The following is a 23610-nucleotide window of genomic DNA, read 5'->3' on the forward strand; positions in this document are numbered from 1 at the left end:
TAAGATCATGTGGTTTTTGTCTTTTGTTTTATTTATGTGGTGGATTACATTAATGGTTTTTCTGACATTAAACCAGCCTTGCATACCTGGTATAAATCCCACTTGATTGTGGTGAATTATTTTTTTGATATGTTGTTGAATTCTATTGGCTAGAATTTTGTTGAGGATTTTTGCATCTATGTTCATGAGGGATATAGGTCAGTAATTTTCTTTTTTTGTAATGTCTTTACCTGGTTTTGGTATCAGGGAGATGGTGGCTTCATAGAATGAGTTGGGTAGTATTCCGTCATTTTCTATGCTTTGAAATACCTTTAGTAGTAGTGGTGTTAACTCTTCTCTGAAAGTTTGGTAGAACTCTGCAGTGAAGCCATCCAGGCCAGGGCTTTTTTTTTTGTTGGGAGTTTTTTTGATTACCGTCTCAATCTCTTTTTTTGTTATGGGTCTATTTAGTTGTTCTACTTCTGAATGTGTTAGTTTAGGTAGGTAGTGTTTATCCAGGAATTCATCCATTTCTTCTAGGTTTTCAAATTTGTTAGAGTACAATTTTTCGTAATAATCTGATATGATTCTTTTAATTTCAGTTGGGTCTGTTGTGATGTGGTCCTTCTTGTTTCTTATTCGGATTATTTGTTTCCTTTCCTGTATTTCTTTAGTCAGTCTAGCCAATGGCTCATCAATTTTGTTAATTTTTTCAAAGAACCAGCTTTTGGTTTTGTTAATTCTTTCAATTGTTTTTCTGTTCTCTAATTCATTTAGTTCAGCTCTAATTTTTATTATTTGTTTTCTTCTGGTGTCTGATGGATTCTTTTGTTGCTCACTTTCTATTTGTTCAAGTTGTAGGGACAGTTCTCTGATTTTGGGTCTTTCTTCTTTTCGTATGTGTGCATTTATCGATATAAATTGGCCACTGAGAACTGCTTTTGCTGTGTCCCAGAGGTTTTGATAGGAAGTATTTTCATTCTCATTGCATTCTGTGAATTTCCTTATTCTCTCCTTGATGTCTTCTATAACCCAGTCTTTTTTCAGGAGGGTATTTTTCAGTTTCCAAGTATTTGATTTCTTTTCCCTAGTTTTTCTGTTATTGGTTTCCACTTTTATGGCCTTGTGGTCTGAGAAGATGCTTTGTAATATTTCGATGTTTTGGATTCTGCAAAGGTTTGTTTTATGACCTAATATGTAGTCTATTCTAGAGAATGTTCCATGTGCGCTACAAAAAAAAAGTATACTTTGCAGCAGTTGGGTGGAGAGTTCTGTATAAGTCAATGAGGTCAAGTTGGTTGATTGTTGTAATTAGGTCTTCCATGTCTCTATTGAGCTTCTTACCGGATGTCCTGTCCTTCTCCGAAAGTGGTGTGTTGAAGTCTCCTACTATAATTGTGGAGGTGTCTATCTCATTTTCAGTTCTGTTAAAATTTGATTTATGTATCTTGCAGCCCTGTCATTGGGTGCATAAAAATTTAATATGGTTATGTCTTCCTGATCAATTGTCCCTTTTATCATTATGTAGTGTCCTTCTTTATCCTTTGTGGTGGATTTAAGTCTAAAGGCTATTTTGTGAGAAATTAATACTGCTACTCCTCTTTTTTTTTTTGCTTATTGTTTGCTTGATATATTTTTTTCCATCCTTTGAGTTTTAGTTTGTTTGTGTCTCTAAGTCTAAGGTGTGTCTCTTGTAGGCAGCATATATACGGATCGTGTTTCTTTATCCAGTCTGAGACTCTCTGTCTCTTTATTGGTGCATTTAGTCCATTCATATTCAGCGTAATTATAGATAAATAAGTTTTTAGTGCTGTCATTTTGATGCCTTTTTATGTGTGTTGTTGACAATTTCATTTTTCCACATACTTTTTTGTGCTGAGACGTTTTTCTTAGTAAATTGTGCGATCCTCATTTTCGTAGTGTTTGACTTTATGTTTGTTGAGTCATTACATTTTTCTTGGCTTTTATCTTGAGTTATGGAGTTGTTATACCTCTTTTTGGTTACCTTAATATTTACCCCTATTTTTCTAAGTAAAAACCTAACTTGTATTGTTCTATATTGCCTTGTATCACTCTCCATATGGCAGTTCTATGCCTCCTGTATTTAGTCCCTCTTTTTGATTATTGTGATCTTTTACATCTTGACTTCAGTTATTCCCTGTTATGAGCTTTTTTTTTTAATTAATCTTAATTTGTGTTTGTGATTTCCCTATTTGGGTTGATATCAGGGTGTTCTGTTTTGTGACCTTGTGTTGTGCTGGTATCTGATATTATTGGTTTTCTGACCAAACAATATCCTTTAGTATTTCTTGTAGCTTTGGTTTCGTTTTTGCATATTCTCTAAATTTGTGTTTATCTGTAAATATCTTAATTTCGCCTTCATATTTCAGAGAGAGTTTTGCTGGATAGATGATCCTTGGCTGGCAGTTTTTCTTCTTCAGTGCTCTGTATATGTCGTCCCATTCCCTTCTTGCCTGCATGGTTTCTGCTGAGTAGTCTGAACTTATTCTTATTGATTCTCCCTTGAAGGAAACTTTTCTTTTATCGCTGGCTGCTTTTAAAATTTTCTCTTTATCTTTGGTTTTGGTAAGTTTGATGATAATATGTCTTGGTGTTTTTCTTTTTGGATCAATCTTAAATGGGGTTCAATGAGCATCTTGGATAGATATCCTTTCATCTTTCATGATGTCAGGGAAGTTTTCTGTCAGCAGATCTTCAACTATTTTCTCTGTGTTTTCTGTCCTCCCTCTCTGTTCTGGGACTCCAATCACAGGCAAGTTATCCTTCTTGATAGAGTCCCACATGATTCTTAGGGTTTCTTCATTTTTTTAAATTCTTTTATCTGATTTTTTTTCAGCTATGTTGGTGTTGATTCCCTGGTCCTCCAGATGTCCCAGTCTGCATTCTAATTGCTCGAGTCTGCTCCTCTGACTTCCTATTGCGTTGTCTAATTCTGTAATTTTATTGTTAATCTTTTGGATTTCTGAATGCTGTCTCTCTATGGATTCTTGCAACTTATTAATTTTTCCACTATGTTCTTGAATAATCTTTTTGAGTTCTTCAACAGTTTTATCAGTGTGTTCCTTGGCTTTTTCTGCAGTTTGCCTTATTTCGTTTGTGATGTCTTGAAGCATTCTGTAAATTAGTTTTTTATATTCTGTATCTGATAATTCCAGGATTGTATCTTCATTTGGGAAAGATTTTGATTCTTTTGTTTGGGGGGTTGTAGAAGCAGTCATGGTCTGCTCCTTTATGTGGTTTGATATGGACTGCTGTCTCTGAGCCATCACTGGGAAACTAGTTTTTCCAGAAAATCTGCTAAAAAAAAAATGCAGTCAGATCCCTATGAGAACTGCCTTTGGATTATACCCGCCACCTTGTTCCCTGTAAGGATGAAAGTCTGAAATTTGGATCATATATGCTTGGCTGTAGCTGGTTCTGTGTTTTTAGTCCAATTAGGGGTGGATTTTTGGTCCCTGGGTTTTTTGTGGTTTTTTTTTTTTCTCTCAGGCCAGAAGAGTGGGTTAGGAAAAGACCAAAAGAAAAGAAAAAAAGGGGGGGAAAGCAAAGCCACAGCGGGGAGGGTTATATCTCCCTCTGGCTCTGGAAATTCCAATGTTAATGAAGCCGCCTGGGGAGGGTGGGGGAGGGATCAGAGAGATAGGAGAGTAGCACCTCAGAATATAGCCAGAGTTTCTTGTCTTGCTTGGAATGACTATTTTATCTGAGATTCTCGAGGGTCATGTGGCCTATGTGTGCTGGCTGTGTGGAGATTGCCCCTGGGGATCTGGCCCACTGAAGCCGCGATCAGATCCTCCGCTGCCAGTCCCACGCCCAGCGTCAAGTTTCCCCTGCTGGGACGGTGCACTCCTGACTCCAAAATCAGTCACTGCCTCCCGGGGACTTCTCGTCCCACCAGCTGCGTCGCCACACCACCCTCACGGACCGGCTGGGACTCCTCCCGGGGTTAATTCAGGGGAGTTGAGCTGCTCCCCGTGCTTGTGCCTTGACAGCGCCCAGTCAAAAAGCCCGGCGGCAAGATTCCCTGGCTGGGACGCTGCACTCCCAGCTCCAAGACCAGTCACTGCCTCCCGGGGACTTCTCCCACCGGCTGCATCGCCACACCTCCTGTGCGGATTGGCTGGGCCCCCTCGCGGGGTGAGTTCAGGGGGGTAGGGCTGCACCCCTTGTTTTTGCTGTCAGCTCCCCTGGGCCCTGCCCTAAATCAGGCGCCAAGGTTACCTGACTGGGGCTCTGGCTCCAGGCTCCGAAAACAACACTGCTTCCCCGTATTTGTTGGGTTTCCATCTCTAAATCTGTGTTTGTTGTTCAGGGTTCGTAGATTGTTATGTATGTGATCGATTCACTTGTTTTTCCGAGTCTTTGTTGCAAGGGGATCCAAGGTAGCGTCTACCTACTCCGCCATCTTGGCCCCGCCTCCTCTATTGGCTAGAATTTTGTTGAGGATTTTTGCATCTATGTTCACGAGGAATATAGGTCTGTAATTTTCTTTTTTTGTGATTTCTTTACCTGGTTTTGGTATCAGGGATATGGTGGCTTCATAGAATGCGTTAGGTAGCATTCCGTCAATTTTCTATGCTTTGAAATTCTTTAGTAGTAGTGGTGTTAACTCTTTTCTCTGAAAGTTTGGTAGAACTCTGCAGTAAAGCCGTCCGGGCCAGGGCTTTTTTTTTTGTTGGGAGTTTTTTGATTACCGTTTCAATGTCTTTTTTTGTTATGGGTCTGTTTAGTTGTTCTACTTCTGATTGTGTTAGTTTAGGTAGGTAGTGTTTTTCTAGGAATTCATGCATTTCTTCAAGGTTTGCATATTTGTTAGAATACAATTTTTCATAATAATCTGATATGATTCTTTGAATTTCAGTTGGGTCTGTTGTGATATGGCCCATCTCGTTTCTTATTCGGGTTATTTGTTCCCTTTCCTGTATTTCTTTAGTCCGTCTGGCCAATGGTTTATCAATTTTGTTAATTTTTTCAAAGAACCAGCTTTTGGCTTTGTTAATTCTTTCAATTGTTTTTCTGTTCTCTAATTCATTTAGTTCAGCTCTAATTTTTATTATTTGTTTTCTTCTGGTGCCTGATGGATTCTTTTGTTGCTCACTTTCTATTTGTTCAAGTTTTAGGGACAGTTCTCTGATTTTGGCTCTTTCTTCTTTTTGTATGTGTGCATTTATTGATATAAATTGACCTCTGAGCACTGCTTTTGCTGTGTCCCAGAGGTTTTGATAGGAAGTGTTTTCATTCTCATTGCATTCTATGAATTTCTTTATTCCCTCCTTAATGTCTTCTATAACCCAGTCTTTTTTCAGCAGGGTATTGTTCAGTTTCCAAGTATTTGATTTCTTTTCCGTAATTTTTCTGTTATTGATTTCCACTTTTATGGCCTTATGATCTGATCTGAGAAGATGTTTTGTAATATTTCGATGTTTTGGATTCTGCAAAGGTTTGTTTTATGACCTAATATGTGGTCTATTCTGGAGAGTGTTCCATGTGAACTAGAAAAAAAAGTATACCTTGCAGCAGTTGGGTGGAGAGTTCTGTATAAGTCAATGAGGTCAAGTTGGTTGATTTTAGCAATTAGGTCTTCTGTGTCTCCGTTGAGCTTCTTACTGGATGTCCTGTCCTTCTCCAAAAGTGGTGTGTTGAAGTCTCCTAGTATAATTGTGGAGGTGTGTATCTCACTTTTCAGTTCTGTTAAAGTTTTTTTTTATGTATCTTGCAGCCCTGTTATTGGGTACATAAATATTTAATATGGTTATATCTTCCTGATCAATTGTCCCTTTAATCATTATGTAGTGTCCTTCTTTATCCTTTGTGGTGGATTTAACTTTAAAGTCTATTTTGTCAGAAATTAATATTGCTATTCCTCTTCTTTTTTGCTTATTGTTTGCTTGATATATTTTTTTCCATCCTTTGAGTTTTAGTTTGTTTGTGTCTCTAAGTCTAAGGTGTGTCTCTTGTAGGCAGCATATATACGGATCGTGTTTCTTTATCCAGTCTGAGACTCTCTGTCTCTTTATTGGTACGTTAAGTCCATTTACATTCAGCATAATTATAGTTAAGTATGTGTTTAGTGCTGTCATTTTGATGCCTTTTTATGTGTGTTGTTGACAATTTCATTTTTCCACTTACTTTTTTGTGCTGAGACGTTTTTCTTTGTAAATCGTGTGTTTCTCATTTTTGTAGTATTTGACTTTATGTTTGCTGAGTCGTTATGTTTTTCTTTTGAGTTATGGAGTTGTTATACCTCTTTGTGGTTACCTTAATATTTACCCCTATTTTTCTAAGTAAAAACCTAACTTGTATTGTCCTATATTGCCTTGTATCCCTCTCCATATGGCAGTTCTATGCCTCCTGTATTTAGTCCCTCTTTTTGATTACTGTGATCTTTTACATACTGACTTCAATGATTCCCTGTTTTGAGCGTTTTTTTCTTTTTAAAATTAATGTTAATTTGTTTTTGTTATTTCCCTATTTGAGTTGATATCAGGATGTTCTGATCTGTGACCTTTTGTTGTGCTGGTATCTGATATTATTGGTTTTCTGACCAAACAATTTCCTTTAGTATTTCTTGTAGCTTTGGTTTCGTTTTTGCAAATTCTCTAAGCTTCTGTTTATCTGTAAATGTTTTAATTTCGTCTTCTTATTTTAAAGAGAGTTTTGCTGGATATATGATCCTTGGCTGGCAGTTTTTCTCCTTCAGTGCTCTATATATATCATCCCATTGCCTTCTTGACTGCATGGTTTCTGCTGAGTAGTCTGACCTTATTCTTATTGATTCTCCTTTGTAGGAGACCTTTCTTTTCTCCCTGGCTGCTTTTAAAATTTTCTCTTTATCTTTGATTTTGGCTAGTTCAATGATAATATGTCTTGGTGATTTTCTTTTTGGATCAATCTTAAATGGGGTTCGATGAGCATCTTGGATAGATATCCTTTCGTCTTTCATGATGTCAGGGAAGTTTTCTGCCAATAGATCTTATGCTATTCTCTCTGTGTTTTGTGTTATACCTCCCTGTTCTGGGACTCCAATCACACACAAGTTATCCTTCTTGATAGAGTCCCACATGATTCTTCATTTTTCTAAATTCTTTTATCTGATTTTTTTTTCAGCTATATTGGAGTCTATTCCCTGGCCCTCCAGATCTCCCACTCTGCATTCCAATTGCTTGAGTCTGCTCCTCTGACTTCCTATTGCATTGTCTAATTCTGTAATTTTATTGTTAATCTTTTGGATTTCTGAATGCTGTCTCTCTATGGATTCTTGCAACTTATTAATTTTTCCACTATGTTCCTGAATAATCTTTTTGAGTTCTTCAACTGCTTTATCAGTGTGTTCCTTGGCTTTTTCTGTAGATTGCCTTATTTCATTTCTGAGGTCATCCCTGATGTCTTGAAGCATTCTGTAAATTAGTTTTTTATATTCTGCATCTGGCAATTCCAGGATTGTATCTTCGTTTGGGAAAGATTTTGATTCTTCTATTTGGGGAGTTGTAGAAGCAATCATGGTCTGCTTCTTTATGTGGTTTGATATCGACTGCTGTCTCTGAGCCATCACTAAGATATTGTAGTGATTTATTCTATATTTTCTCACTGAGTCTTATCTTGTTTTGTTTTCTTTCAATATACGTAGATGGGCTACTAGATTGCGCTGTCTTGATTGTTGTTGCCCTTGAGTCACTTATGTCCTAGTACCAGCTGGTTTGTGCTGTTACCAGATATATAAGCCTAAGAGTCCATTCACTATTCCTGAGTAGCATTTGATTTTGGGTCATCAAGTGTGTGGTGTAGACTGTCACCTATCCACCTAGAGAAGTAGTGGTGATAGTTGTGTGCACCAGATTCTAGTAGCAGCAGGGGTTCACACTCTGGGGGGGGGCAGGATGCTGACAGGCTTCTCCCAAGTGCCAGTGAGGTAGGTGTTTCTCTATTTCTAAAGCACTTTGGTGGGTGGGCTCTGCAGCTGTACCTTAGGCCCCCAATGCGAGTACCTGTACAGATTGGTAGGTGTCACCCTCCTTAGACCCCTAAGGCAGGAGGCTAGGTTGTCTGGGGGGAGCTTCAGCCCTCAGTTCCCTGTTGTGGGTCAGTGAGGGCTCTGTTAAATACGCAGAGATATCAGACCTGGGAAACTTGTCTTTCCAGTAATCCGCTAAAACAATTACAGTCAGATCCCTATCAGAAATGCCTTTGCATTATAATAGCCACCTTGTTCCCTGTAGGGATGAAAGCCCGAGACTGTGGAGCACGTATGCTTGGCTGGAGCTGGTTCTGTGTTTTAGTCCAATTAGGGAAGGATTTTTGGTCCCTGGGTTTTTTGTAACTTCTTCTCTCAGGCCAGGAGAATGGGTTAGGTAAAGACCAAAAAAGAAAAGAAAGAAAGAAAAACCTCAGTGCTGTTCACTCTCTGGCTCAGGAAATTCCAATGTTAATGAAGCCACCTGGGAAGGGGAGGGGAGGGGAGGGTTCAGATAAATAGGAGAGAATAGCACCCCAGAATATAGACAAAGTTACTTATCTTGCTTGGGATGACTGTTTTATCTGAGGTTCCCGAGGGGTGTGCATCGACTGTGTGCACTGGCTGGGTAGAGATTGCCCCCAAGGGTCAGGACCAAGTCCCGTGCTTGCACTGTCTCAGAAGCCGTGGTTAGTTCCTCTGCTCCCAGTCCAAAGCCCAGCGCCAAGGTTCCTCGGCTGTGACGCCACACTCCCACTCCAAAACCAGTCGCTGCCTCCCAGTGACTTCTTCTCCTGTCAGCGCCGACGTCGTGCTGCCTGCGTGCACTGGCTGGGCTTCCCCTGAGGTCAGTTCAGGGGGCTAGGGCTGCGCCCCATGTTTGCGCCATCTCAGGATGCCCTGTCAGCTCCCCTGTGAGCAGTCCAAAGCCTGGCGCCAAGGTTTCCTGACTGGGATGCTGGCTTCAGGCTCTGAAAACAGTGGCTACTTCCCCATGGTTGTTCATTCTCAGTCTCTGTCAGTCAGGTCAACTCTTTAGATCTGTGTTTGATGGTCAGGGTTTGTAGATTGTCATGTATGTGATCAATTCACTTTTTTTTCTGAGTCTTTGTTGCAAGAGGGATCTGAGTTAGCTTCTACCTAGTCAGCCATCTTGGCCCCGCCCAGAGCCATACTTCTTAACAATAAACTAGAAGTTTTCTTCAAAGTTGAAAATGGAGAGACTTGAGCAAAACAAGCTCATGACGACGTTCATATCCAGTAAACAGCTGAGTGTCAGGAACAGCCCTCTGATGGCATTGCTTAGGTGCTTGAGATCAGAGAAGACCACGGTAATACTGGAGTCAAGGCAGAACTTTTCCTGCAGCATTGAAGGTCACACCTGTAAGAGGCTGTGGAGATGTGATACAACTAATTAATTTAGTGGAGAGGAAACATGTCTAGAATGATTGGTCCTTTGCACATGATTATAGAATTATTTATGTTAGACCTATCACCTAAAACCAAGACTTTCTGATTCCTAGTTCATTCTCGTTTCTGCTTTATGTAAAATGGAAACTCCACAATATGTTCACGGAGACTATATTTTCACTGAGGTCAAGGTACATTTAAATGGACCCTCATAAACATCTTTTCTTCAATACTGCAAATGAGGTAACAGTGGGACTTTTTCTTTTCTTTTCTTTAGTAGGAAGAATGGAGGTGTAGTATAAAGGCTAGAGGACTGTGCTGTTGGCTGAGTGGTTTACCCAATTATTTACTCACAATAATTTGCTCACAATAATTTATCCTTATTCAGCCTAGTTTAGTTTCTTCATTTATAAATATAATATAGTAATAATTTAATTTGTTCAGTCTGTATCAAGGGGATTTTGTGAGATTCAAATGAGGTAAGTGAAAATGGTGTAAAAATAAAAAGTGAAAGCTAACCTTGGACAACATTTAAACCCTGCTGTCACTTCAGGTTACGGAGTGAGATCTCCTCTTTAGATTTTATATATTGTATACACTTTCTCTAATGAGTATGTACCATGTTTATAGTTGGAAACATAAATGTGCTCTTTATGAAACTTGATGAGGCTATTTTAGAAACATACAATTTCATCCTCTTAGATGATCTATCTTTGCCGGAATGTCAAGGATGTGGCTGTTTCTTATTATTATTTCCATCTGATGGTACCTGCCCATCCAAATCCAGGAACATTTCCAGAATTTGTGGAGAAATTCATGAATGGAGAAGGTAAGAACAGCTCTTTTTCTTTTTTACACTATGAGTCCCTAGGAGAATAGCCCTTACTATCTAAACTGTGAAAAGTGTAATAAATACTCATATAGTTACCATCTCCAGTTGATAAAGCTGGTTTGTAGGTGGTAAATTTGGGACTAGGACTTAATCTTCTGATGACATGACCTTTGATATTTCTACTCCCTTCACTAACAAACTGATAACACACACACACACACACACACACACACACACACACACACCAGGTTCAAAAAATACTTTCCTAACCTCTGATCAAATCAGTGGGAAGTGGACTTACCTTTCTTTCTGTCTGTATCATAAGCTACATCATATTAATGAAAGTCGAGATTGTGTTTCTAGACACAGATTATTGAAGGTAATTCTGTCTTGCTGCTGAGCAGTTTACTTAAAATATAAGGCTGAGCTACTAGTTCTCATTCAGTTATCACTTAATTTTATTTCTTTGCTTCTACTATTGTTTTTAATGCATATAAAGATAATACTAAGCTCTTAATTTTTTTTTTTTCTCTAATTTTAGTTCCTTATGGTTCCTGGTATAAACACGTAAAATCTTGGTGGGAAAAGAGTAAGAGCCCAAATATACTATTTCTTTTCTATGAAGACATGCACGAGGTGAGAACCTGGAAACACACAGGCAAATTAATAATTTCTAAGCTTTGTCATTTGATAAGTCTTTGGATGCCAAAATCTGCCTTTAAACGATGACAATCATCACCCAGCACTTTAAAGGAAAAGACCACATTATTTAATATATTTAGCACAAACTTGAAACTACTAAGAAAAAATCTGTGAATGAATATATTTTAAAACCAGGTCTGAAAATTTTCCAAAGATAAAGGAAAAGAAATTATGGTTTCGTCTTATCTATTTTTGAGTTTATAAAACAATGAAAAACAACAACAAAACACACACACATACATACACACACACAAGGGATAGCGATGGGCTGGAAGTCGACTGTCTCCAAATCTATAGACATCAGAACTATTGGATAGAGGTTATGAATAACTATGCTTGATATGTTTACAAAGAAACAGGAGACTACTAAAATTAACAAAACAGGTTGAAAAAATAGCCAAATTGAATTTCTAAAAATTGTTTTATAAATTAGAAAATCGAGATGAATTAAATAAGAGATAACATGGCAAAATAAAAAAGTCTGACAATAGCAAATACTAGTCAGATATGGATCAGTAAGACATATCACACTTTTGGCCAGAGTCTGAACAGATACAACCACGATGAAAACGATTTGTCATTATCTAGCAATGGCAAGTGTGCACATATCTTATGGCCCAGAAATTTCATTCTCATGTATATACTCTAGGGAAACTCTGTATACATGAGGTTATGTGTACAACAATGTTTATAGCATCATTATCCATAACCATAATAATTGGAAACAACCCAAATACACATATACTGAAGGATGAATACTTAATGTATGGTACAGTCCTGCAATGAAATCTTATGTTGTAATGAAAAGGAATAAACTTCAAATACACATAAATATGGATGAATTTTGAGCAAAAAATGTTGATTAGGAAAAAAAAAAACACACAAGTCACAGAAATAGTAACACTACTTACAGTATGGTTATATTGCCTTATATATTCATTTCAAAACTGGGTAAAACCAAACTATGTATTGTTAAGGTTTGCATACATATGCAGGAAAACTATAAAGTAAAGCAAAACTATGAAAAATCCAAATTTGGAGTAGAATTTTTTTTGTGGGAATGGAGTGTGAAAGGGATATAGTCAGAAACTTGCAAATGTGAAAACTTGAAGAACTGTGTTCTATGCCATAAGTTAGGTAATAGGTGTCAAATTAATTTTTACTCTTTAAGTCACATACGTGCTCATACTTTATAATTTAAGGAAATATAGAAAAATGCTGGTTCACGTTATTAAGAGATGAAAAATTTCTTCTTTCTCTCATCCTTCGTAAGCACCAAGGAAGCAACTGATCTGCATATCTTGTTCACATTTTTTCCCAGCTATTAAAATCATCATAGTGTTGAAATAATTGTAGAGATGTTTAGAAGAGGACACTTTTAAAATGAAATTTTGATTAATATTTTAGAAATTGAGTTATTATTTATCTACAGAATTCACACTAAACTAAATTTGAATAAGGAAAGCAGCCATGATCTGTAGTTTATTATATAACCTAATTATTATATTCTGTAACTATAATAAGGAAAGCACTTAGAAAATTTAAAATGTGCGCAAAGAAAATGCATTAGCTAAATTCTCCACCAACAAATTTTTTATGTACAGTCTTTTTCTCTTAATCCCTATTTGGTCAGTAATGACCACATTTAGGTTTCCTCTATATTTAAATTAATAATGAGCCCCAGAAAGAATACGTCATGGTTGTTGTTTTTTCTGTAATGTCTTAAGAAAAAACAGAGCAAGACATATTAACTCTATATGCAAACACACAGTCTCATGAAGTAAATAGACAAATAAAAAATTATAAGACTACATCTATGGTACTATAGATTGATATGGAAACTTATAAGGACAATAAACTGATACCTAACCTGAAGTATGAAAGGCAAGCTATAATTTGCAGGATAGACAAGTTGGTAAACCATGCTAGGTAAAGGGAACTGTGCACTAGAATAAACATGGCACTGGGTACTATAAACAGTTGCGTTGGGTGATTTGGCTGGGTAAACTAGAGTACTCCCTAGTAAGAGTGCACTAGAAATAGAATACACTGTAGTAGTGACATGGAGATGAGGACTACTGTTGTTATGGTATATATACTACTGATGTTCCAGGTTGAGTATTTGGCTTTTCACACTTTTCTGGTTTCTTTGCTCTAACCAGTTACACCAATAAATTAAGAGAAAAAAGAAAGCTGTCGATATATTCTCACACTGAAACTTGATCTTTCAGAGGGTATTGTAGTCTTTGAGAGTTTATGCTCATATTCATAGACAATGATTACTGAGCATCTACTGTGTACCAAGCACTGCAATAAGCACTTTACAGACAGACATTATTTCATTTAGGTCTTCTAAGTAGATTTGATTTCTGTGTATTCCATCTGATGAGGTCCAGGTGCATACTCATTGTTTATGTTGTGGAAAAAGGTATTTGCAATGCATCGTTGGTCTTGCAAAATTCTGTTATGTGATCTCCAGCATCCTTTCTATCACCAAGACCATATTTTACAACTTCTGATTCTTCTTTTTTCCAACTTTTGCTTCCAATCAACAGCATTTATCAATGCATTTTTGACTGCATATTTGATCAATTTTAGACTGCAGAAACTGGTAAAAATCTTTAATTTCTACATCTTTGGCTTTAGTGGTTTGGAGTGTAAGTTTAAATAATAGTTGTATTAACTGATCTTCCTTGTGGGTGTATAACTATTATTCTATCACTGAAGATGTTATACTTCAGTATAGATCATGAAATGTTCTTTTTTGATGATGAATGTGACACAATTCTTCCTCAATTTGTCATTCCCGGCATAGTGGACTATATGATTGTCTGATTCAAATGGCTTATAGCAGTCCATTTCAGCCCACTAATGCCTAAGATATTGATCTTAATGTGTTCCATTTCATTTCTGATGACTTCCAATTTTCCTACATTCATACTTCATACATTCCATGTTTCTATTATTAATGGATGTGTGCAGCTATTTCTTCTCATTTTGAGTCATGCCACATCAGCAAATGAAGGTGTGAAAAGCTTACTCCACTCTCATCATTAAGGTCAACTCTACTTTGAGTAGGCAGCTCTTCTGCAGTCATATTTTGAGGGTCTTCCAACCTGAAAGATACACAGGATATCCCACCTGAATTTACAGACCATCTCAAAAACAGATCAGATGCATTGAACACTAATGACCAAAGACCAGGCAAGTTGTGGAATGACATCAGGGACATAATATATGAAGAAAGCAAAAGGCCATTAAGAAGACAGGAAAGAAATAAAAGACCAAAATGGATGTCAGAAGAGACTTTGAAACTTGCTCTTGAAGGTAAAGTAGCTAAAGCAAATGGAAGAAATGATAAAGTATTAGAGCTGAACAGAGGACTTCAAAAAGTGCCTTGAGATAATGAAGTAAAGTATTGAAATGAAATGTCCAAAGAATTCAAGTTAGAAAATCAAAAGGGAAGAACACACTTGGCATTTCTCAAGCTGACAGAACTCTAGAAAAAAAAAAAAAAAAACAAGGCTCAAGCTGAAATATTGAAAAGTATTCTGTGGGAAAACATTGAACAACTCAAGAAGCATCAAAAGAAGATGGAAGGAATACACAGAGTCACAGTACCAAAAAGAATTGGTTGATGTTCAACTCTTTCAGGAGATAGCATATTATCTAGAACCATTGGTATTGAAGGAAGAGGTCCAAGCTGCACTGGAGGCATTAATTAAAAACAAGCCTTGAGGAATTGATGTAACACCAATTATGATGTTTCAACAAATGGACACAACGCTGGAAGTGCTCACTTGTCTATGCCAAGGAAATTGGAAGACAGCTACCTGACCAACTGACTGGCAGAGATCCATATTTGTGCCCGATCCAAAGAAGGTGATCAAACAGAATGCAGATATTATCAAATAATATCATTAATATTACACTCAAATAAAGTTTTGCTGAAGATAATTCAAAAAAAGTTGAAGCAGTATTTCCACAAGGAACTGCCAGAAATTCAAGCCAGATTCAAAAGAGGACGTGGAACAAAGGCTATCAGATGGATCTCGGCTGAAAGCCGAGAATACTAGAAAGATGTTTACCTGTGTTTTATCAACTAAGCCAAGACATTTGAGTGTGTGTGTCATAACAAATTCTGGATAACTTTGTGAAGAATGGGAAACCCAGAACAATTAATTGTGCTCATGAGGAACCTGTACTTAGACCAATGGGCAGTCTTTTGAGGAGAAAAAGGGGATACTGTGTGGTTTTAAAAAAGAAAAGGTTTGTGTCAGCATTGTGTACCTTCACCATATGTATTTATTCTGTATGCTAAGCAAATAATCCTAGAAGATGGATTATAGGAAGAACGTGGCATCAAAATTGGTGGAAGACTGATTAACAACTTGCATTATGCAGATAACACAATCTTGCTTGCTGAAAGTGAAGCGAACTTGAATGGCTTACCAGTGAAAATCAAAGACTACAGTCTTCAGTTTGGATTACACCTCAACGTAAAGAAAGCAAAAATCCTTACAACTGGACCAATAAACAATATCATGATAAATGGAGAAAAGACAGAAGTTGTCAAGGATTTTATTTTACATGGATTCACAATCAATGCCCATGGAAGCAGCAGTCAAGAAATCAGCCGTGGAGGAGGTGGAGCCCAGACGGAGGAATAGACAGACACTTCCGTTGAGCCCTTTTTACAACAAAAACCTGAAAAAAAAAAGGGAAACAAGTATAGTTGTGACAAGCTGGGAGCCCTGAGCATCAAAGGTAAGCTTAGACAATGAACTGAGGGGCAGGGGGAGGAAGAGGCCGTTCAGAAGCAGAGAGGACTTACTGACCTGAATCGCCGGGAGCCCTCAGGCACCATTCCCGAAGTGGTGGCGGTGGCGGGGGAGAGGGATTTGTTCCTAGCGTTCAGCCTCAATTATCTCAGGGAGAAGCAGCCAGCCACACAACCCACTCACACCTCCGGAACCTGAGGAGAATGGCGCTCTCAGCAAAAGCTAAGTATTTGCGTATATTTTACCTTGCCCCCCCCACCCTCAAGCTGGCTTCAGTGGCTGAATCCCTAGGCCTGAGATAGAACCTGGTGAGCACCTAGACCCATCCTCCTGGCCTTGAGGAAGGAAAAAATTTGGAACTGGGGTGAAAAGATAATTTGCTAGCTCCATTAACCGGGGGAGCTTAGGACAGAAGCAGCTCCTGTCCAGGCATAAACTGTCTGTGGACCTTGAGCACCTTTCCCTTCTGCATGGACCTGTGTGGGCCTATTTTGAGAGAATAGGCCCTTGCTGGAAAACTCCAGCCATTTCAGCTGTGCAGTGGAGAGGTGGGTGTTTGAAGTTTGACATTGCTTTGCCTATTAAACAAGGTCCTCACCTACCCACATCAGGGACCTAAGGACTGGTAGCTCCACTCAGGTCACCCAGCCACCCACGACAGGGGTCCAAAGGTAACTGATATCTCCCAGTCCTTACAACCAAAACCTTTGGGTGCCCATGGTCCCTCTGCAGAACCCACCCACCAGCACGATCTAGGGAACAGAGACGTGTTTTCCTCGGAGATACTTGAGGGTAGATTCTCAGCTCCCTGCCTTGTTCAGAGCGTGACCCTCTGCTGCAATCAGATACCAGTATATACCCCAATCACCCCTGCCCCTCTAAGACTGTATGACAGAGCCTGTACCACACACTTGATATTAGCTACCTGGAAACCTGAGCTGAATTCATACAGGAAAACTGAATGGACGTCTAGACTGATATATCTGATAACAGCTCTAGCCAGCTGGGGACAGGACGCCAGAACTCCAAAGGTGAAAATAATCAAGCTAGCTCATTCAAGCAACCCATAAGGGTATACTGAAACAAAATAAAGCAAGCAGCTACAACACAGTAAGTAAGCATAAACTAATACAATAACTTACAGATGACTCGGAGACCACAGTCAATATCAAGTCACATAAAGAAACAGACCATGATCACCTCAACAGGCTCTCAAAAGAAAGAATCCAGGATCTTCTAGATGAAAGTGGATTCCTGGAATTACCAGTTGCAGAATAAAAAAGTTTAATATATGGAACCCTTCAAGATATCAGGAAGGAAATGAGACAATATGCAGAACAAGCCAAGGAACACACAGATAAAGCAACTGAAGAAATCAGAAAGATTATTCAGGAACATAATGAAAAGTTGAATAAGCTGGAAAAATCCATAGACAGACAGCAATCAGAAATTCAGAAGATTAACAATAAAATTACAGAATTAGATAACTCAATAGAAAGTCAGAGGAGCAGAACTGAGCAAGAAGAAGCTAGAATTTCTGAACTCGAAGATAAATCACTTGGCACTAATATATTTGAAGAAAAATCAGATAAAAGATTTTAAAAAATGAAGGAACCTTAAGAATCATTTGGAACTCTATCAAGAGAAATAACCTCTGAGTGATTGGAGTACCAGAACAGGGAGGGATAACAGAAAATACAGAGAAAATTGTTGAGGATTTGTTGGCAGAAAACTTCCCTGATACTGTGAGAGATGAGAAGATATTTATCCAAGATGCTCATCGAACTCCACATAAGGTGGATCTTAAAAGAAAATCACCAAGACATATTATAATCAAGCTTGCCAAAACCAAAGATAAAGAGACAATTATAAGAGCAGCAAGGGATAAAACAGAAGTCACCTACAAAGGAGAGCCAATAAGAATAAGCTCAGACTACTCACCAGAAACGATGCAGGTAAGAAGGCAATGGGATGACATATTTTAAAAAATTGAAGGAAAAAAATTGCCTGCCAAGAATCATATGTCCATCAAAACGGCCTCTTAAATATGAAGGTGAAATTAAGACATTTCCAGATAAGCACAAGTTGAGGGAATTCATAAAAACCAAACCAAAACTACAAGAAATACTAAAGGGAGTTCTTTGGTTAGAAAATCAATAATACGAGGTATCAACCCAAGACTAGAACACTGGGCACTGTCAACCCAGACAGGGAAATCCAAAAAACCAAAGCAAGATTAAAAAAAAAAAAGCCCAACATAGGGTAACAGCGATGTTATTGTATAAAAGAAGACAACATTAAAATAATAAAGAGGGACTAAGAAATGTAATCATACAGCTTCCATATGGAAAGGAAGATATGGCGATATAAGGAAATAAAAGTTAATTTTAAATTTAGAAAAATAGAGATAAATAATAAGGTAACCACAAAGGAGACAAACTACCCTACTCATCAAAATAAAATACAAGGTAAAAATACAGACTCAGCAGAAACAAAATCAACAACAACAAATATGAGGAAAGGACAATATATAAAGAAAATCTACTCAGCACATAAAATCAAGTGGGAAACAGAAACTGTCAAGAAAAAAAGACATCAAAATGACAGCACTAAATTCATACCCATCCACAATTACCCGGAATGTAAATGGATTAAATAAACCAACAGACAGAGAGTAGCAGAATGGATTAAAAAACAAGATCCAAATATATGCTGACTACAAGAGACACACCTTAGACTTAGAGACATAAGCAAACTAAAACTCAAAGGATGGAAAAAATATATCAAATGAACAACAATAAAAAAAGAGCAGGAGTGGCAATATTAATTTCTGACAAAATAGACTTTAAAGTTAAATCCATCAGAAAGGATAAGGAAGGACACTCTATAATGATTAAAGGACGATACTCCAAGAAGATATAACCATATTAAATATTTCTGCACCCAATGACAGGGCTGCAAGATACATAAAACAAACTCTATTGGCATTGAAAAGTGAGATAAACAATACTCCACAATAATAGTAGGAGACTTCAACACACCACTTTCGGCGAAGGACAGGACATCCAGGAAGAAGCTCAGTAAAGACATGGAAGATCTAAATGCCACAATCAACCAACTTGACCTCACAGACATATACAGAACACTCCAACCAACAGCAACCAACTATACTTTCTTTTTTAGTGCACATGGAACATTCTCTAGAATAGCCCACATATTAGGTCATAAAGCAAACCTTCGCAGAATCCAAAACATTGAAATATTACAAAGCATCTTCTCTGACCATAAGGCCATAAAAGTGGAAATCAATAACAGGAAAAGCAGGGAAAAGAAATCAAACACTTGGAAATTGAACAATACCCTGCTCAAAAAAGACTGGATTATAGGAGACATTAAGGATGGAATAAAGAAATTCAGAGAATCCAAAGAGAATGAAAACACTTCCTATCAGAACCTTTGGGACACAGCAAAAGCGATGCTCAGAGGCCAATTTATATCAATAAATGCACACATCCAAAAAGAAGAAAGGTCCAAAATCAAAGAATTATCCCTACAACTTGAACAAATAGAAAGAGAGCAACAAAAGAAACCCTCAGGCACCAGAAGATAACAAATAATAAAAATAAGAGCTGAACTAAATAAAATAGAAAACAGAAAAACAATTGAAAGAATTAACAAGACCAAAAGCTGGTTTTTGAAAAAGTCAAAAAAATTGATAAACCACTGGCCAAACTGACAAAAGAAAAACAGGAGAGGAAGCAAATAAACCGAATTAGAAATGAGATGGGCAATATTACAACAGACCCAACTGAAATTAAAAGAATCATATCAGATTACTATGAAAAAATTGTACTCTACAAATCTGAACACCTAGAAGAAATGGATGAATTCCTAGAAACACACTACCTACCTAAACTAACACAGAAGTAGAACAACTAAATAGACCCATAACAAAAGAAGGGATTGAAAAGGTAATCAAAAAACTCCCAACAACAACAAAAGAAGCCCTGGTTCAGATGGCTTCACTTCAGAGTTCTACCAAACTTTCAGAAAAGAGTTAACACCACTACTACTAAAGGTATTTCAGAGCATAGAAAATGACGGAATACTACCCAACTCATTCTATGAAGCCACCATCTCCCTGATACCAAAACCAGGTAAAGACACCACAAGAAAAGAAAATTATAGACCTATATCCCTCATGAACATAGATGCAAAAATCCTCAACAAAATTCTAGCCAATAGAATTCAACAACATATCAAAAAAAAATAATTCACCATGACCAAGTGGGATTCATACCAGGTATGCAGGGATGGTTCAACATTAGAAAAACAATTAATGTAATCCACCACATAAATAAAAGAGAAGAATCACATGATTTTATCAATTGATGCAGAAAATGCATTTGGCAAAGTTCAACACTCATTCATGATAAAAACTCTCAGCAAAATAGGAATAGAAGGAAAATTCCTCAACATAATAAAGGGCATTTAAACAAAGGCAACAGCCAACATCACCCTAAATGGAGAGAGCCTGAAAACATTCCCCTTGAAATCGGGAACCAGACAACAATGCCCTTTATCACCACTCTTATTCAACATTGTTCTGGAAGTCCTAGCCAGAGCAATTAGGCTAGATAAAGAAATAAAGGGCATCCAGATGGGCAAGGAAGAAGTCAAAGTATCTCTATTTGCAGATGACATGATCTTATACACAGAAAACCCTAAGGAATCCTCCAGAAAACTACTGAAACTAGTAGAAGAGTTCAGCAGAGTATCGGGATACAAGATAAATGTACAAAACTCAGTTGGATTCCTCTACACCAATAAAAAGAACATCGAAGAGGAAATCACCAAATCAATGACATTTACAGTAGCCCCCAAGAAGATAAAATACTTAGGAATAAATCTTACCAGAGATGTAAAAGACTTATACAAAGAAAACTACAGTACACTTCTGCAAGACACCAAAAGAGACTTACATAAGTGGAAGAACATAACTTGCTCATGGATAGGAAGACTTATCATTAGGTGAAGGGAAAGACAGCACAGAATACAGGGGAGGTCAGCACTATTAGACTAAACCAAAAGCAAAGGAGTTTCCTGAATAAACTGAATGCTTCGAAGGCCAGTGTAGCAGGGGCAGGGGTCTGGGGATCATGGTTTCAGAGGACATCTAAGTCAATTGGCATAACCAAATCTATGAAGAAAATGTTCTGCATCCCACTTTGAAGAGTGGCGTCTGGGGTCTTAAAAGCTAGCAAGCAGCCATCTAAGATGCATCAATTGGTCTCAACTCACCTGGATCAAAAGACAATGAAGAACACCAAGGACACAAGGCCATTATGAGCCCAAGAGACAGAAAGGGCCACATGAACCAGAGACTACATCATCCTGAGACCAGAAGAACTAGATGGTGCCCTGCTACAACCGATGACTGCCCTGATAGGGAACACAACAGAGAACCCCTGAAGCAGCAAGAGATCAGTGGGATGCAGACCCCAAATTTTCATAAGACCAGACTTAATGGTCTGACTGAGACTAGAAGGACCCCGGTGGTCATGGCCCCCAGACCTTCTGTTGCCCCAGGATAGGAACCAATCCAGAAGCCAACTCTTCAGACATGGATTGGACTGGACAATGGGTTGGAGAGGGATGCTGGTGAGGGGCGAGCTTCTTGGATCAGGTGGACACTTGAGACTATATTGGCATCTCCTGCCTGGAGGGGAGATGAGAGGGTAGAGAGTGTTAGAAGCTGGGGAAATGGACATGAAAAGAGAGAGTGGATGGAGAGAGCGGACTGTCTCATTAGGGAGAGGGTAGCTGGGAGTGTGTAGCAAGGTGTGTAGGGGTTTTTGTGTGAGAGATTGACTTGACTTGTAAACTTTTACTTAAAGCACAATAGAAATTATTTTAAGAAAAAAGAAAAAGAAAGTAATCAAACGCCATAGTACACTGGGCAAATCTCTTGCAAAAGACCTCCTCGAAGTGCTAAAAAGCAAAGATGTCACTTTGACGGCTAATGTCCACCTCTCTTAAGCCATGGTGTTTTTCAGTTGCTTCATATGCATGTTACAGCTCAATATTAAATAGTGAAGATGAAAAAAGAATTGTTACCTTTGAATTATGGTGTTGGCAAACACTATTGAATATACCACAGACTGCCAGAAAAATGAACAAATTTGTTTGGGAAGAAACACAACCAGAATGCTCCTGAGAAGCGAGGATGGCAAATCTTTGTCTCTTTTACTTTGGACATATTACCAGGAGAGACCAGTCCCTTGAGAAGGACATCTTGCTTTGTAAAGTAGAGAGTCAGCTAAAAAGAGGAACACTCTCAATGAAATGGATTGACACAGTGGCTGCAACAATGACCTCTAGCACAGCAACAATTATAAAGAAAGCGCAGGACTGGGCAGTGTTTCCTTCTGTTGTGTATAGGGTCACTATAAGTTGAAACCACCTCAATGGCACCTAACAACAGCAAGTTCTTCTAGCAATCTTTGAGGTATCTTTTATGTCCATATTATGGGTGATGGAAATTATGCTTAGAGAGAATAAAAAATTACCACTTCCTCGAGACATTCTCTATTGTCTATTGCTTTTCCTCATTGGTAGTCTAATTCCAATATCAATTTAAAAAAAAAGAAAGAAAAAGTTTTATCTCTCTCTCTGATCAAAATGTAATTCAAATTTGATTTAGAGAATTAAAGTTAGCAATATTAATTTAGTCATTTAGCTATCAAAGCTTTTTTTTTCTTCCTAGGATATCAGAAAAGAAGTAATAAAAGTGATTCATTTCCTGGGAAGAGAGCCATCAGAGGAGCTTGTGGAGACGATTGTGAATCATACTTCATTCCAAGAGATGAAGAATAATCCAACCACCAATTACACAGCAATACCAGACGAATTTATGAACCAGAAAGTGTCCCCCTTCATGAGAAAGGGTGAGAAAGTCATGTGGTTTGTTTCTATTGCTTTTGGGAGTCACAAGTTAAAATGGTTACACACAAAAACCTAATGAAGTCTGTTCATGCTAAAGGATCCATCTTATGGTTTTTTCAGTGCTGTCTTACATTTGGCCACCCTCTTCATTGAGTAACCAGTTCTGCCGAGGCATAAAACACTGTATCCAACTGAGAAGTGGTTAACCAAAAGGTCTGTGGTTTGAACCTACCAAACGCTCCATGGGAGAAAGATGTGACTATTGCTATTATAAAGATTACAGCCTTGGAAACTCTATCCACTCTGTCCTATAGGGTTGCTATGAGTTGGAACTGAGTGGATGGCAATTTTTTTTTAATTTTTTCTACTACTTACTTGCTGTTATTCATTGAGTTTTTAGTATATGCAGCATATTATAATAAGAATGACCAGCAGCCACACCAGCACTAACATTAATGCCACTCTCTACTAACATCTACTAAGGCTAACTATGTGTTTTGGTGCTGTATCAGATTTTATATATGTATATACAATCTCTAAATTCTAACTAGAAACTTGGGAGAGAGCTTCTATTATTATCTTACTGTAAAATGAGGAAACAAATTTAGAAGAAGTAGTTAATTTTCCTCTGGCTAAGTGGCAGAAATTTTTTAAGACTAAGTGGCAAAGAAAGAATTAAAATACATGTTTGCTTAGCAAAAATATCAAAGTACAGTGAGGTGAAATTCTATTTAGGAGGAGGCGTGTTCTGATGAGAAATAGTTTATAAAATCCAAAGGCATGCAGAATCTACAAAGTATTGATACATCCTGTTTAACTGATATATAAGGAAGCAGAAACAGAATAGAGAATATATAGCTTTTTAAACCAAATTGTCAGTAAGAGACCCAGGGAATTTTTTAAATAATAGGAATAACAAACCTACCACTGGGTTAAAATGGAGCCCCTAAAAAAGGGTTAATTCTCAATTTATCTATGTTTTAATTATC

At 37.8% G+C, this 23610-nt stretch overlaps 1 protein-coding gene across 2 annotated transcripts in view; it reads left to right on the top strand.

The window, feature by feature from the left end:
• Positions 1–23610, top strand: part of SULT1E1 (sulfotransferase family 1E member 1) — a 40486-nt gene that overhangs the window by 15394 nt on the left and 1482 nt on the right. The window contains exons 5-8 of one of the 2 annotated variants that reach the window (XM_064285733.1): positions 10064–10190; positions 10735–10829; positions 22443–22623; positions 22742–22834. In XM_064285733.1, coding sequence (XP_064141803.1) covers positions 10064–10190; positions 10735–10829; positions 22443–22623; positions 22742–22827 — 489 coding nt within the window. In that variant the 3' untranslated portion in view covers positions 22828–22834. The remainder of the gene's footprint in view (positions 1–10063; positions 10191–10734; positions 10830–22442; positions 22624–22741; positions 22835–23610) is intronic. The other variant, XM_010594156.2, reaches the window with a different exon arrangement.

The sequence above is a fragment of the Loxodonta africana genome, chromosome 5, assembly GCF_030014295.1.
Source record: "Loxodonta africana isolate mLoxAfr1 chromosome 5, mLoxAfr1.hap2, whole genome shotgun sequence".
In the NCBI taxonomy this organism is placed as follows: domain Eukaryota; kingdom Metazoa; phylum Chordata; class Mammalia; order Proboscidea; family Elephantidae; genus Loxodonta; species Loxodonta africana.